This window comes from Belonocnema kinseyi, chromosome 9 (genome assembly GCF_010883055.1).
Source record: "Belonocnema kinseyi isolate 2016_QV_RU_SX_M_011 chromosome 9, B_treatae_v1, whole genome shotgun sequence".
Lineage (NCBI taxonomy): Eukaryota > Metazoa > Arthropoda > Insecta > Hymenoptera > Cynipidae > Belonocnema > Belonocnema kinseyi.
In genome coordinates this window covers 103,731,154-103,749,115 of record NC_046665.1, presented here as the reverse complement: position 1 = coordinate 103,749,115, position 17,962 = coordinate 103,731,154, and the positions used below count along the sequence as shown (strand labels likewise).

At 28.1% G+C, this 17,962-nt stretch overlaps 1 protein-coding gene across 3 annotated transcripts in view; it reads left to right on the top strand.

The window, feature by feature from the left end:
* LOC117180369 (protein naked cuticle homolog) overlaps positions 1-17,962 on the top strand; it is an 83,504-nt gene that overhangs the window by 35,571 nt on the left and 29,971 nt on the right. The window contains exon 1 of one of the 3 annotated variants that reach the window (XM_033372840.1): positions 15,873-16,521. The exons of the other annotated variants lie outside the window; for them this stretch is intronic. Within the exon in view, the coding sequence (XP_033228731.1) occupies positions 16,458-16,521 (64 nt within the window). The 5' untranslated portion in view covers positions 15,873-16,457. Of the gene's footprint in view, positions 1-15,872; positions 16,522-17,962 lie in introns of those variants that run through there. 3 annotated transcript variants of the gene reach the window in all.

The following is a 17,962-nucleotide window of genomic DNA, read 5'->3' as shown; positions in this document are numbered from 1 at the left end:
TGAAATCGCCATTAAGAGCGGCTATATTAAATTTCATATACATTCATGTTAATCACTTACAAGAAAAATCAGATAATTCCATTTTTCACAATTTCAAAATAAGTTTAGCAGTAATTTTCGATTATAATAATCAAACGTGATACCTTCTTCCTGTTAACCAGAAATACAATTGGATTTCCAGTCAAAAAGTTCAATGAAGCTAATAAATAACAGACCTAACCTACAATTAACTGTCTTCGCCTTAAATTTGGACCATTTAGAGCGAAATTGGGAAAAAGCTTTACGCGTACATTGCACTTTCATAATAAATAACAATTCATTCGACAAATTCTAGATTATAAATTTAATTGAGAATATTTGACAGGATTTAAAGAAATTAAAGCACGATGAGTTTTCACGCACATTGCTAATTGCTATACTGACCTGTATATTAAATTTAATACTCATGTATGTTAAATTCACTAAACCAATGCATGTTAAATTTCAGTAGCGGTAGTGCATATTTGCTTCACACACATGTATATTAAACCTCTTACAGATTTTTCTAACAGTGTAGAAAATCTATTTTGATTAAAAATGCAATTATTTTCTTGAAAATGCATCGTATTTCGATGCTATTTGGTGAAATATAATCCTATTTCCTCTGTTTTGAGAGAATTTTAAGCTGTGAAGTCTGATTTTTCAAATGTTTTTAATTATTATTGGTTCGTTATCGAAGCTTCCGGTGCATTGCGGCAACTGAACTCAATAGAAACACGCAGAATAAATGTGAAATCCGTGTTTAGCAACGGCTACATTACTTTTGGTGGAGGGCAGGGGGGGGGGGTTTCTAACTGAATAATTTTTTTTAATGAAAGAAAGAATTTATAGAGAATGAAGAGTACAATGGTCAGAGAAGAATAAAACTAATTTAAAGTTCTGACGTCATATCTATTCTATTTGATGGTTTTTACTTTTTAGGCTTGAGGATCGAGCAGGCTGAGTGCGAATAGCGGCGGCTTCTTTCTTCTTTTTCCATTACAACGCACATGATCAGCGACATGTAAATGCTCACACAGGCAGACACCTGTGCCGGTAACACTGATTAGTGTGATTCACATCTGTGAAAGTATCGGATAAGAGAGGCGAAGATATATACATATATGTGGGAAGACTGATTGCGAAAGCCATATATATATGTGTATATATGTATTGTAGCCTCTCTAAAACGGAGGCTGTGTGCTGGTCAGAAAATGTGCTCACTCATGGGCATGTCAGCTTGGAATTGTTGTTCTTTTAATAAGACCGCGGCGGCATTATTTCTCGCCATCTGTAAGGCCCCATTTTTGGTAGACTCACTAGAGCTCTCGTTCGTCTCGCTAAATTACTTTGGAAAATTACACACCGCCCGACGGAAGTTGTGGACTAAGCGTGAAAGCAAAGTGGAACCTTCGGAGTCGAACAAAATCAAAACCTGCTCGCGGAATATCTCAAAGGCGATGTACAATTTGGGAAAGCTATTTCTATACGGTTGGATTTTAATTCAAAGGCCTTTGGGGCCATCCATAAATTACGTAAAAGCTTTTTTTTAGGGGGAGGTGGTTGGAAAAATATTACGATCTGTTACTACAACCGGAAAAATAATTCAACATTTTGTCATCATTTATAGTTTATTGAGTTAAGCTAAGATAATTGAAAAGGTACCAAGAGATTTCAGCGGATTTCATGAGTTTTTATTAGTTTTTCGTGAACTTTTATTATTATTATTATTATTATTGTTATTAGTGTACCATTAAGCCAAATCCCTTTTGGGGTAAGCGTGACTCACCGGGTTCTATCCTCGTTTTACTACCGGGGATCAAGGCATTCATATGGAAAGAGTGAGAAAGGGAAGTGTAGGAGGAGATATACATTTTAGATCATTCTAGAACTTCACTGATCCTTATTTAAGCAACATATTTGTTCCACAGCATCGCTCTGACACAGCTTACTGATCAATCTCTCTAGCAATTACCCCAAGCGAAGAGCTACACAAAGTCATCATATGTCATAGATCACACGAAAGTACCCAAACTGACTGATAATCACTATTTCATCTGAAACAGGCAGTATAGGCGCTTCTTTTCTGCCCACGGAGCGGCAGTGAAAAAGCACTTTATTGTACTGCGACGAGCGGCACGTAAAATAACGCAGCAAGGAAGAAAAAGTGTCAGCGAAAAGTGAGAAGAATTGAACGCGTGTGCGTATGTGGTACAATCAAGCGCCATTTACAGAAAAAGAGCGCTTTTTCTGCCTGTTTCAGATAAGTATCGTATGCACCACGGCAGTAAAGTTGTACTTTACTGCCTAGGTACATAATCTACTATTTCTTCACACTTTCCTATAATGACATACAACTCCAGCTTCCTTTACTATTGCGTCTATACATATTTTCATGCAAGCTATTGTATTTATGTGGCTTTTTATGCCTTGTCGACTTCAGGGTGGCCGCTGGACCGAGAAACCGAGAAATGACCGGTAATTTTTTGAGACCGGGAAAAACTGGGAAATTTTGTTTTAACCGGGAATTTTACAAATTTGTAGAAGAAAAATCTGTCCAAGTACGATTGAAACAGTTTTTAAATAATTAGTTGAATTGTTATGTTTTTCAATTATGCTATTATTTAGCTTACAAATGTGTAATTTAAAACTTTTTTACTTTAAAATTTTTCCATTTTAAATTTTTATTTCGAAGCTTACATTTTTAATTTGAAGAATTTTTTAATTCTTTCTTGAAGACTTAAACAAATAAAAAATAAAAGCCTTTGGTATTCAAAATTTTCGATAGGAAACATTTTTATTTAATAAATAAGTAAATTTTTTAAATTTTATCTGTACTTTAAGTAATAAAAAGTAAACAAAATCGATTTGATAAAAAGATTTTAAACCAGTTCAAAATTTAAGAAATTTCAAATTTTAACGTTAAAACTTATACGGTTTCAATTTGAAAGTCTTAGTCATTAAATAAATGTGAACGTGTGACTAAAAGTTTATAAACTATTTTCAACTTTAAAAAAACTTCATAATAATATATTCTTGATAAAAGGATTTGATTAAATTAAAAATATTGTTTCAGTCTAAAATATTCAATTATTATCCCATTCCATTTCAAGTTTTTAATTAAAAAAAGATTAATTATCTAATATTTAGCAATATTTGAATTTTTATTGAAGACAAATAAATTGAAACCAAAATTATAAAATTAAAGAATATTTAACTGAATGGTCGTCATAGAAAACCTGGAATCGTTAAAATTTCGAAAAATGCTTAATTTGTATATGAAATTTAAAAATTTTTATGTATAATTTACAAATGAACATTTGTAGAAAAAATTGAGTAATTTTCAGAGATATTTAGGAGTTTTAAAAAGATTAATAATGATCATGCAAATTTTAGAAAGTTTTCTTAAAATCTTTTAGAATCTGTTTTGAAAATTTTGTTTAAATCTTTGAAAAACTTTTTAAATATTCTCTTAACATAAATTTTCATAATGAAAAATAATTTTTAATTTTCCTAGGAATCTTAAGAAAATGTTTTTATTCCTTTGACAATTCTTGACAAAAATCTAATTTTTTAGTTTAAAATCTACGAAAATCTACATTTTGTTCTATATCAGGCTATCGTTTAAAGTTTTAAATTAAGTTTGAATCTTTTCAAAACTTCTACATATCTCCAAAAATTACTCAAATTTCGCCTGCAAATAATAAATGTTCAATTTTTATTTATACATACAAATTGTAAAGAAATGTTCTAAAATTTCCAGGATTTTTTTTAAGTTGTAGAAAAAAATCAATTAATTTTGACAAATATTTAGAAGTTCTGAAAAAAATTCCCAAATAATTTTAAATTTAAAACAACTTTTAGATTTCTCAAGATTTTTAAATACAATTTTGATAAGCTTTCCAAGGATGTTTAAACTATTTAAAAAGAAAATAATTGAATTTCTGATGTAAGAAGTGTTCAGTTAAACATTTTTCAATATTTGATGTTTCTAGCTTAAAATTCCTTAAAATTATATAATTTTGAAATTTTTAAAGGTCATTGGTTGATTTTTTAATTTCCAGCATTGAAAATGATAACGCGGACTTATATTTTTTTATATTGAAAAATATTAGTACCTTCAATTATATACGCATAAATTATTGAGCATTTGAATACAACATTTTTTAATTGGAAACTTTTAAAAGTTCAAAATTTAATTGTTTCACTTTGAGTCCTTTCATTTGCAGCTCAGTTTTTATTACCTCAAGTAGACAATTTTTTAGCTTTAGAGTTTCATTCTTTTTATTTCATTGATCGTGAAAAATGTTTTCGAACCAGGAAATGACCGGGAATTTATTTCTTCGATTAAAACAGCCACTCTGCGCCTTGGAGTCTCATTCACACATTCCCATAATCTTTCACTGGTTTGCCTCTGGGTACGATACCATTCGCTTTACATAAATACACTTGTTTCATCAATTGTTCTCCTTTCATTCTCTCGAAATGACTAAACAACTTCAACCAATTTCTTTCACTCTCATCAATAACACAGTAAATCCCCGAGATATTATTTATCTGAAGTTTGATAAAAACGCTGCATACCATTGAAAACTACAATTATCCAACGGCAGATCACTTTTATCACGAGGCGGATAAAAATTATGTATCGTCGGACAATTGTAGTTCTTAATCGTTTGCAGCATTTTTATCCAACTTCAGGTAAATAATATCTCTGGTATTTACTGTGAAACGGAGTATTATCTACGCCACATTTTTTTAGAGTCCTCTGATCAGACTTTGTCCATTGGCGTTTTACCGCATATATTCCGCAGGAATTGCATGCCAAACGCGTTAACTTTACTCTTATCCTGTTCTCGGTAGGTCCAGGTCTCGCTACCGTACAAAAAGTACAAAAAGTTTCAAAAAGTTAAAGATATTTCAAAGGATTTTAAAGATTTTAGGGTATTTTAACAGACTCTAAGAAATTTTGAGAAACTTAAAAAAATGTCAAAAGATTTCAAATGATTGGCAATATTTTAAGGTTTATTTTCAAGGCTTCAAAGGAAGATGAAAGAGATTAAACAATTTTTAAATAATTTCAAGAAATATCAACAGATTTCATTTAACTTTACGGAATTTAAAAAGATTTCAAAGCATTAAAAAAATGTTATGGTATTTTTAAAGATCAAAATTTAAGAAATTCAAATAAGACCAAAATCCAAATTAAAAATCCCATTCAACGTCCAATAATCAAATTGATGCGAAATCCTGTTAAATAAAACAAGAATCCAACGAACAATTTTGGACCAGAACGAACAAACAAAAACAAAAATCCTATTGTAATCTGAAAAAAAAAACAAATAAAATTTTCGGACAAAAATAAAAAAGAGGAAAGAAAAATGAGTTTGTTTTTGTTTTTTCGTTGTTCAAATTTGATCGTTGAATTCTTGTTTTATTTAACAGGATTTTGCATCAATTTTTAAAGACTCGAAGGAATTTTCAGGAGTTTTAAAAAATTGCAAGGAATGTCAAATGATTGCAAATAATTTAGGGTGTTTTAAAAGATTCAAAGCAAGTGTCAAGTGATTAAAAAAATTTCAAGGAATTTCAGGGAATAATATTAGATTTTATTTAAATTCAAGAGATTTGAAGAGATTTTCAAATATTTGAAAGTTTTTCCAAAAATGTTTAATATTTAAAAGATCTCAGGATATCTGAAAATATCCCCTGTAATTTTATCAGATTTTATTTAACTTCACAGGATTTGAAGATATTTCAAAGTATTAAAAAATTTTTTAGGTATTTTTAAAAATTCAAAGCAATTTTCAGGAGCTTTAAAAAATTTCAAGGAAAGTCAAAAGATTGAAAATATTTTAGAGTATATTTTAAATTTAAAGGATTCTAAGACAGTTTCAAGAAATGGAAAAATTTCATTTATTTTCACGAGATTTTCAAATATTTCAAGGTATTTCCAAAAATTTGAAAGATTTTAGGATATCTGAAAAGTATCCAAGGAATTTTTAAAAGCTTTAAAAAATTTTAAGGAAATTCAAAAGATTGTAAATATTTTAGGGTATATTGTAAAGGATTCCAAGGAAGTTTTAAGATATTTAAAAAATGTCAAGGAATATCAGATTTCATTTATTTTTAAGGAATGTTTAAATATTTAAAAGTAATATTTCACATTTCCAAAGATTTCAAAATTTTGAAGAGATTTCAAAGTATTTGCAAGATTTTCAGGTATTTTTAAAGATTCCCAAGAGATTTTCAGGAGCTTAACAAAATTTTAAGAAATGTCAAAAGATTGGAAATATTTTAGGTCATTTTAAACTTTTAAAGGATTCCAAGGAAGTTTTATAGATGAAAAAATGTCAATGAAATTCAAGTAATATCAGATTTCATTTAACGTCACGCAATTTAAGATATTTTCAAATATTTGATGGTATTTCCACAGATTACATTTTTTGAAGAAAGATTTTAGGATATCTGAAAAAATTCCAAGGAATTTCATAAGCTTTTCAAGATTTTCAAATGTTTCAAAATATTTTCAAGGAATTTCAAGGAATATCATCAGATTTCGTTTAACTTTACGGGATATGACGAAAATTTCAAATATTGTAAGGTATTTCCAAAGATTTTAAAAATTTGGAAAAGTGTTAAAATATTTGAAAAGATTCCAGGAAATTTCAAAAAAATTCCAAGATTCCCAAATATTTCGAAGGATTATGAAGAAATATCTACGGATTTATACGATGTTTGAGGATTTCAGTAATTTTAAAGAATTGCAAATTCTCTAAAAAGTATTTAAATGAATTTTCCAGGATATCAAAGGATTTAATAGAAATTCAAATATTTCAAAGGACTTCAAGGAATATAATCAGATTGAGGGATTTCGAAGACTTTAAGAGTTTAAAAAATATATATTTCAAGGTAGATCTGAAAGAATTTGAAATATTTTAGGATGTTTAAAAAAAAATATCTTTAAAAATGAAATTTTTTCACAACTTTTGAAATTATTGCTACCCAAACAAAAATTGCCCAACATTTTTTAAACTTATCGCTTTGTGCACTATTTACTAAATACACTCTTAGATAGTGATCTACTTTTCGAGATTTGTCGACAGATTAAACATTAAGTAAAAATAACTCAAACCTTTAGTAAAGGGTTTCGATCTTCTAAATTGTTGTTAAAAATATATACTCAAGTGAGTTCATCAAAAATTGTAGAAGATTGTATAACGCCGTTTTATATATTACATTTTATTAGCGTTTATTATGGTCGCAATAGTTTTTCAAAATTGAAAAAAAATCATTTGTAGAATAACTTTAATGATTAAGGTTATTTTTGTTTTGTTGTAAGCAGTGGTCTTATTTATAATTCGATTTTTTGTTTGTTGATTCAAAATTGAGCAGTTCTGATTTTGAACTCGAAAGACGAGAGCTTGGAGGTATATTGAAGTAGTAGGTTTTATGCATTCAAATCTTTTAATGGCTATAAACCTGCTTGGACTGTTGGAGATTTTTATCTTAAAAAAGGACGAGTTTATAATCCTCGTTGCCTCGAATTAAAGAATTTTGAGATTTCTTGAAACTACTTCAGGTTATATTTGCGGTTACGTAAAAACATCTCGGCTCTTTAGAACCTTTGACTATTTTCTTTATAAGAGAAAGTCCAAAAATCTATGAAATATTACATTTTATAAGAAGAATCATTTATTGCAAAAACTTTGACCGAAAATTATTTCTAACGAAGAAATTTTCGAATTTGCAGGGAAATTTACTACCGTCTTATTTTGTTGAAAAATGGAAAAAATTTTAATTTTACATTTTTTAGATAGAGAATGAAAAGATGTTGGAAATTGTGAATTTTCGAATTGTCTTCCTTTCTAGGTACACAATTTTATTTTGTAAGCGGGAAAAAGATTGAAACGTGGATAAATTTTAATTTTTTGATTAATATTATTACTTGAATTTTTTTTAATAAAAAAGGACTTAATTCACAACGTTATAAATAAATGTAATATTTACAATGAATCTTTATAAAGTGGATAACGTCAAATTAATATAGAATTTTAAACTGAACATTTGATAATTGAAATTAAAACATTAATAATAAGACTAATATCAAAAATGTCTTGAAAATTTGTTTAATCTGGCATAAAATTTAATTATCTCATTTTTAACACTTTCAATGTTAAAATCAAATTGTTAAACTATCAGGCTTTCGACTTAAGGTAATATAATTTGTGGTAATATTTCTTAACAATTACTTTCTATTTTTATAGAACATAAAAATTATTTATCTTCAAAGCTTTCAATTTTAAATTATAAATTATTGAACGCTTAAGTTAAAAATGGTCGAATTTTGACACTGTAATTTTTAATTTCAAACATTCCTAATTTAAAATTGTGTGTCAATTTGCAAATTATTTTTCGATACAAAAATTGTTCAGCTTTGAATGGTTGAATTGGAAAATGTTGCCAACATTTTATAACAAGTTTATTTTTCTCTAATATTAAATACTTAAATATAAATAAAAAATTAAAGAAATTTATCAATCTTTGAATAATATGTGACGAAAGATAAGTTTTTTTTTTAAATAGACCGTTTATCACTATCTTTCACAATTTATCTAGATTTTAGATGGGATCTTCAATCTCTTTTCTCTTTAGTAGTACTCAGAGTGATTTCGTAATTTTAGGGCGGTTTCGAAACATTTAGGGTGATTTTAGGATATTTGGAAAAGGGATGGATAATGGAACTAGGGGATAGTCTGGGAAAACAGTTGGAATGAGAATTCGTGACTGTTGTGATGTTTGGGGAGGATTTGGAAGTATTTTCGATTAAAGATAATTTTATTAAAGAACACTCATTGGTTTCAATTAGAAGCAACAAGTGATTAGTTAAATATTTAATTTTCTTGATTTTCCTTCATTACAAATTCAAGTCTAGAACGATTGATCAAAAGTCTAGTTTTACTTTAAATGTTACTCTTTTAGTGTTTCATGATTAGAATTTCAAAAAAGGTTTTAAAGATTTCACAAGGATTCAAAACATTGCACAAAGGTGCGTACATTAGATTTCAAAATATTGCAACAGATTTTTTAAATTTTTTAGAAGATTACGTAAGTAATTCAAAATATTTCATGAAGATTTGAAGAATTTAAAAAGTTTTTTTAATTGGTTACCAAAAATCTACTTGCTAATTTTATTATCAAGTTCGTTATCATCAATTAATTGAAAAAATATTATCAAATTCTAAAATAACCTTTAAAGTAGTATTTTTAACATTTTTAATGAGTCAATGATTTGTTAGTAATTTATATTACTGAAGTATTTAACAAAATGCAATAATACAGAAATTGTTATTCAACAAAAAATGCAATGGCTCATTTTTTACCTGTGAAGCAATCGATTTTTTCACTTTTTGATTTACAGAAAAGGAGACCTCATCTTTTTGGTAGAAAATTAATCATCTTGTTTTAAAATTAATATTTTTTCTTGATATTTCAACAAGTTGTTTGGATTTTTTTTCTTAATTGACTGAAACATCTTTCTTAGTTGACAATTTAACTCTTATTGAAAAATATAAATAGTTCTTTTAGCTGAATTCAACTATTTATGGTTCAAAATTAACATATTTTTTGGTTAAAATATCAACTATTGCATTTTTGGTTAAGAATTCATCTTTTTGGTTAAAATTAATTTTTTTAAATGAAAATTAAACTATTTTTTAAACAAAATGGCTTTGTTGAAAATTAATTTTTTCAGCTAAAAATTTAATTATTCATTTTTTAATTTAAAATAGATATTTTTTAGTTACAAATTCGTCTTTTTGGTTGAAAATGCAACTACTTGGTTCAAAGTTAACTTTTTTTTGTTAAAATTAATTCTTTTTTTAGTTAAAGATTTGCCATTTAAATTAAAAATTCTCTTCGGTTAAAAATTGAACTATTTTTTTGAAAAATTATATTCTTTGGTTGAGAATGAATTTTTTAACTTAACTTTTATGTTTAACTATTTAATTTTTCTTTGAAAGGCATTCTTTTTATTTGAAAATTCATCTTTCGTATGGTATAAAGTCAATTTTCTTAGTCAAAAATTCATATTTTGGTTTCAAATTGAACTATTCCAGGTAAAGGTGCATCAATTTAGTTCAAAATTAATTATCTTGGTCGAAATGAATTTTCTTACATGAAAATTTAAGTATTTAATTTTTCATTCCAAATTTTTAGTTTTTAGATGAAAATTCATATTTTTTGGTTTCCAACTAAACTCATTCATTTAAATATTTATCATTTTATTTGAAAATACAATTATAACTTTTTTAAACTGTAAATTTATTCGGTTAAATTAATTAAATTATATAATTAAATTAATTAATTAAATTAATTAATTAAATTAATTAATTAAATTAATTAATTAAATTAATTAATTAATTCGGTTAATTATTACATCATTTTAGATGAAAATTAATCTCTTCAGTTGAAAATGACTGTATTCAGCTGAAAAATTTAACTATTCAACTTTTTCTTCAAAATTTATATTTTTCACTTGACAATGAGTATTTTTTGTAGTTTGAAGGTCTTTTTTATTGATAATTCATCATTTTTGTTTAAAATTCAACTATTCCAGTTGAAGACTCATAAAATTAGTTGGAAAATCAAACATTTTGTTAGTAATTCGTTCTTGTTGTTGAAAATTTTTTTTTAACTGAAAATTTAATTATTGCAGGTGAACATTTTTCTATTTTTTTTTTTTTTGAAAATTGTTTTTTTTTTTCTTTTTGAAAATTAATTTTTGAACGTGTAAATTTAACTAATCCAGTTACACAGTCCATCATTTTAGTTGAAAAATATTATTATTAGTTGAAAATGACTTTTTAGCTTAAAATTTAACTTCAATTTTTCATTGAAAATTTATTTTTTCTTCGTTGAAAACTCCTCTTTTGTGGTAGAAAATGAATCTTCTATGTTGATAAATCTTCTTTTTGATTTAAAATTCAATTACCTCTTTTGTTTATTCATAATTTCAGTTGATAATTTATCTTTTTTAGTTGAAAACTTATGTATTTGGTTGAAAATTGATCTTTCTTGGCAGAAACTCAATATTCTTGGTCTAAAATACTTATATTGAAAATTCAACTATTTCAGAGTTGAATATTTATCAACTTGGTTGGGAATTCATCTTTTTTTACATTTATTTTTTTTATTGTAACGTTCTTCATCAATATAAAACGGGTTTAAAGTGTATTTATCATGTATTGCAGTTGTAGCAGTATAATTATTAAGCCTTCGATGATTTGTCAAAGTTATTGTAGCGATTTACCCCGGAATATCGATTCGCCCCGGAATCATTGGATTTAGGTTATTTGTGAATAACTTAAACCATGTGAAGGATTTTATTATTCCTCTCTGAAAGTGTTTCAATAGCAAATAATTTCAATATTGTTTAATTCCTTATTCGCGAGATACATATAAAAGTTTGGGTAGTCCATCCTTGATCGATGCGAGATTTTAACATGTTTAGCACTATTATTTTTTTAGAAATCAATGTATACATTTATTTATTTATACGTGCCATAAAGTAGAGAAATTGCGTGATATATTGAGCCCAAGATCATTTTGAAAATACAATTATTAAGCCTTTGATGATTTGTCAAATTTATTGTAGCGATTTACCCCGGCATAGCGATGGGCTCCGGAACCATCGGATTTAGGTTATTTGTGAATAACTTAAACGCGATGTCTCAAAAAAACCTGATTGGGAAGGATTTTATTACTTTTTGAAAATGTTTCAATAGCTAATAATTTCAATATTTTTTAATTACTTGTTCACGAGAGATATATAAAAGTTTGGGTAGTCCATCCTTTGATCGATGCGAGATGTGGACATTTCTAGCACTATTAATTTTTGGCAAATCAATGTATATTTATTTATTCATATAAAGTACATCCATCGCGTGACCTATTGGACTCTATATCAGTTTGAAAATAAAGTTACTAAGCCTTTGATGATTTTGTAAAAACTATTATAGTTTCGAGTCCCCCCGGTTGACGATAACTGCTATACATCCAAACTTGTGAATGTTCACCCCTTGAAACTACACCCACTATGAATAATTATCGATTTATGCATGGACTGTATATATAATTTCCTTTGGGGTGAACACTTCATGTGGTATAAACACTGTAAACTTGTAAAGTGTATTACTGTGGGGTAGGGGAATATGCAATAGAATAGTGGAATCGATAAACTAGGGCTTCATTCTTATTCAATGGGGGAGCTTCGAAACGAGGAAAAGGGAAATAATAACTTTCACAATTATAAATATTATTATCGCAATTGCGTTTATAAACCTTTGGAGCTTCTAATAATTTTATTTTCGAATTTCCGACCTTTTACATTTAGAGTTTTAGTTTTTGTTATTTTTTTAGGGAAAAGTTACAATTTTTATTTAATCCTAATGATCAAGGCCTCATTTTATTATTTGAAGAATTCTCTACAATTCTATTTGGGTGGGTTTTATTGAAATTTAAACTATCATTGATTATAACAATAATAACTAAATCATTTCTTTTTAATAAACCCTACCCAAAAAGAATTGTAGAGAATCCTTCAGAGAATATAATGAGGTCTTGATCATCAGGATTAAAAAAGAATTATAATTTTTCCCTTAAAGGAGATAACAACAAATAAAATTCTAAATAACTGCTCTTAAATAAATCATTTTAACCTGCATTTTTTCTGAAGTACGCTTAGAAACTTTCGTCAAGATTTGTAGGAATTAAAAATAGATCTATTTTTATCGATTTTCTAAGTCATTTTAAATATAGACGTGTTTTGAGATTGATTATACGTAGCGTACATCCTTAAGAATTTCTCTACAACATTCTCTTCAAAATTTATCCAGTAATGATGTATTTTCTCTATAGACTTTTAAGGCTTATTAACAATGTATCTGAACAATTTTTTTCTGGAAAATCAGTGTATTTAAAACTGGTCAGGAAAAGTCAGGGAATGTCAATGACAACCTGATAAAGACAGGGAATTATTGATAATCTGAAGTTGGAGTTAATTTTATTATTTTGTTAAAAATTTAAGAATTAATAAAAGTTATTTTTGCGTTGGTTGCAAGTTCAACTGTTTTGTTGTAAATTCGTCTTTTTGGGTTGAAATTTTAACTATTTTTAAAACAAATTAAACCAGTTGGTTAAAAATTAAAAATTGTTGATTCATATTTTTTATTTAAAAATTAAGTTACTTTGTAATTAAAACACGAGAGAAAACGTCTCTTTGGCTTGAAAATTCAACATTTAGAATTAAAATTTTTCTTTTTTGACCAAACAAAAACATTCTTGGTTGAAAATTCAAACAATTCGTTGGTAATTCGTGTTGTTGGTTCAAAAATTCATCTATGATCTTCGGTATTTCATCTTTTTTTTTGTTTTTAAAAATGCGATTGTTTGGTGGCAAATTAATTTTTTATCTGAAAATTTAAATACTCCTTATTTAGTTGAAAACGTATCTTCTTTATTTAAAAATTAGACTATTTGGTTCAAAATTTGACTGTTATGTTGAAAATTCGTTTCTAATAAATCGTTCAAAATTAATTTTTTTGGTTCTTGCTTGAAAATTTGTCGTTTTGTTTGTAAATTTATGTAGCTGAAAATTCGTCTTTTGGTAGAAATTCGATCTTCATGTTTGAAAATTCAAATATTTAGTTGATGAAATATTTAGTTGATGGATGAATTATCAACCAGAAAAATAAAAGTTTAAGCTCAACTGTCTTGTTGAAAATTTATGTATTTTTATCAAAATTCATTTTGTTCGTAGAAAATTAATCTTCTTGCTTAAAAATTTGTCTTTTTTGTTTTAAAATGTATCTATTTAATGGAAAATTCATCTTTTTTGGTAGAAATTAAATCTTTATTGTGGAATATTCAACTTTTTGGTTGATTTTGTCTTTGTATGTAAAAAAAACAACTCTTTTTGGTTGAAAATTCGAATATTGGTTTAAAAAAATAATTTAATGTTGAAGATTTGTCATAAGAATTAAAAAATTTTTTCCAGTAGATAATCCGTTGTTTTTTTGTTGAAATTTAATTATTTAAAATGAAAGTTTAACTATTCCTATTGAAAATATTACTATTTTGTCGAAAATTCATTTTTTTAGGTTTAATATTCAACTGTTTAGTTGAGAATTCATATATTTTAGTAGAAAAATAATCTCGTTAGTTGAAACTTCATCTCTCTGGTTAAAAATTTCTCGGTTTGAAAATTGACCTGTTTGGTTAAAAATTTTCTTCTTTTTATTGAAAATTTATTTTTTTATTTGAAAATTCGTCTTCGTTTATTAATTGAAACTTAGTTTTTTTTGCTATTAAAAAATTTTTTTTAACTGAAAATTTATCCTTTCTATTTTTGGTTGAACATTCATTTTTTTTGTTGAAAATTTATGTATTGTATTGAAAATTTGTCTTTTTTGGTAAAAAAAACTCCTTTTGGTTGAAAATTCGACTATTGGTTACAAAATTCATAAGAAATTCACAAGAGACTATAAATAAAATTTTTTTAAAAATTAATTTGTATAACTGAAAATGAAACTATTCCAGTCAAAAATTAGTTTTTTGTTTGTTGAAATTTCATTATTTAAACTGACAGTTTAATTATTGTTATTGAAAATTGTACTATTTTGTTGAAAATTAATTTTTTTAAGGTTGAAATTTACCTTATTTCCCTGCATTCAGAAACCTAATAGTTTGAAAGCGTGATTTTATTTTATTTTTAAGTGGAAATAGAATTTTTTGTCGCAATCCGCAGTGAAGTCGGATATCATTTTAGGTTAGTGTCACTTTGAAATTATTAACTTCCACATCCATTTCCTCTAACCTGGATAATTTTTTTCGATCAAACTTTTTCGGCCTCAGTTCAAAAAAACTTCAGCTCGGAAGTGGACATTTGTTTTATCTTTAAATAGTAAATTAGAATTTACTGAATGTTTTATTTTCTCTTTAAAAATTGTTTACGAATTCCTAATTTTCCAAGCTACTATTTAAATTTGTGTAAGTGGATATTGATGTTTAAATTTAAAAAATGTACATTTTTTCACCTTTTCAAACTGTTACTTGAAATTTGTCTAATTCTCAATATATGTAGTTCCAATTTTAAATATTAATCATATAATTGTGCACTAATTATTTGAAAAGTTTTCGTCAACATTTCTAAATTTATAATACTGCTGATTTAATTTAGTCAATTTTGTATCTAATATATCGGAAGCATGATTTTATTTTTAAACTATAAATTGGAAGTTTTTATCGCAATCTGCCGTGAAGCCTGGCCTAATTTTAGTTTATTGCCACTTTGAAATTGTCAAATTCCACATTCATTTCCTCGAAACTGGATAACTTTTTTTGATCAAACTTTGTTGGCCTCAATTCAGCAATAGTTGGGCTTGGGAGTGGACTTTTGATTTATCTTTAAAAAGGGCATTAGAATCGGCAGAATGTTTTTTCAATCTTTCGAAAAACTCCCATTTTGTTGGTTATCTAGTTCTGTACTGCCACCTTTCAATTATTAACAATGTGAGCAAGTTTTCTGGTCGGCTTTATGAATGGCTTCTTATCAACATTATGTATGAAATTCTGTCACTGCTTGCAACTCGATCCAAAGGGGATCTATAGAAGGAAACTTATGGTGCTTCCGAGTGGCTGTCGAGGAGTTGTTTTGGGTCACCGTGGCTCCCAGTGACCTCCCTACGTCCCTGAAGAGAGAAGGGAGGGGAGCCGACATAGAGGAGGAACTACGGGGAACGTGGTTCACGCGAGGACGATCTCCGTAGTCAAACAACGACCGTAGATGTAGTAGCGTCGTGGTGCTCTGGACCCTCGTGAACCATCAGAAACCCTCGATCTAACTCGTACCGATCAGTCATCAGTGATCACTCTCTTCCCTCCCGGAGATAGAACTTCCGGAAGTTCCTCGTGACCGCGTTTCCGAGTAAACAATAGAATCCAGAGTCGAGAATAAATCCTCCAGGGGAAGGGTAGATAAAATAGGACCCACGTGCACACTAGAATTCCAATATCGGGACTCTCGATACGTGCCAAGGATACCGAGAGGATTTTCAGATACTCATTCTCATCCTGACTCTCGTTTTCTCTCTCCCTCTCTATCTCAGTGAGTGTTTTCAGCAGAAGGTGTGAGTGGTGCATCGTCCCGGGGTGTTGATCCAAGTTTGGAGTGAAGTGACGACGAAAAGTGGGATTCCAGAAGAGAGATAGAGAACTCAGAAGAACCTGAAAAGAAAGGAGTAGCCAAATTTGGAAAGATCAAAAGGACCAGGAGAGATGGAGACGTAAATAGTTGTGCTTTGAAGATAGCGGCACGCGTGAGACATCCAGGGAGCAACAATCGGGAAAACAACAAACGAAGGAAAAGATTCAATGATCCGATGGCTACCGGACTTGTGAGGTGGTGCCGGACAAAGTGGTTCACAAACTACAAGTCCTTTTCTGGTAATGCTCATGTCCTCTTATTCTTCCTTCAACCTTGTAGATCTAAGTTCTAGTTGATCCTTGTTCTAGTTGATCTTAGTTCTAGTTTTTATGATGATATTCTTGAACTAGATTCACTAGCTCATGTTATTCTAGTTCCAACTGATGTATTCTCGATCTTTTGATGCTCTTCCGCGTAGTCAATGCCAGGAGGATTAAAAGGTCCGCGTCCATAGCTCTTCAACTCATTTCTTCTCCTCTCCGGAAATGATTTAGACCCGGTTTCAAAGACCCTGATCGCTGATAGTATCGCTCCTGGGCTTCTATACGTATGTCTTATGCCAAGCTTAGATGCTCGTTCTTTGCCTGGCTTGCCAGAGGCGAAGAAATCGGCTCTATTATAAACGAGTAGATCAAGAGAACGTGACTAGGCCACTACTACGATTGCCTTTGATCTTCCGAGCAAATACCTTCCAAATTATACTCCTCTGCTCCTTTAGACGCCGAGTTTAACTTCGCTTTCGAATCTTAATCAGGCCTTGATAGCTCTTGCTTGTTGTTTTTCTTTAGGTTGCAGAAAAGACATCAGTCAACTTTAAATTCATTTTTTAAGTCCAAAGTTTCATACACTTTTTATTATGTCATCGTCATGCTGCAGCTATTTAGATGAAAAACTGATTCTAGGGCTTTTCTCGTTAGTTCTAATTCATTTTTAATTAAAATTTTAGAACACTGAAAACCTTTGGGAAATTAAAATTTTCGTGTTCAGAATTGTACAAATTCAAATTGAAATTATTAAAAATGTAGGTCTGTAAATACAATTGAAAATTAGTAGCGTTTTGAAGTGGAATATTAAATTGGTAAACAATTTTCAATTGAAATCAATACGAATCAAGTACTTTCTAATTCAAATTTGAAACATTTTCCATTTGATAACTTTTTCAAATTTTAGTTTTCCTTAGTTCCGATTTTAAATTTGTTTAATTTTAAAAAGTATAATGTAAGATTTAAAAAATTGTTAACCCTTGTTGTTGAATTATGCATTTTGAATTTTTAGATTTGATTATAAATTTTTAATTCAAAATTGATTCATCCCAAATTTTTCAATTTGAAAATTCAATCGATATCATGACATTATACATTGTTAACATATAATGTTTTTGATGAATTTTTTTATTACGGTAGCTAAAATTTAAATTGGTAAAAGTAATTTCAAATTTTGCACATTTCTCATTTGAAAGTGTCGCGATATTGACGTTTTTTAATTACCAGAAGGTTCATTTTATCATTTTTTCCAGTTAATCAATAATTTTTCTGGATATTGATAGTGCCAATTTTATATTATTGAATTTTGAAAAATGTACCGACCAATTTGCTTTTTTTTAATTGTCTACCAGTAATGTTCAAACTTGAGTTTGTTTCCTAATTTCCAAATTTATTTTCAAAAATGTTTGGTTTGTTT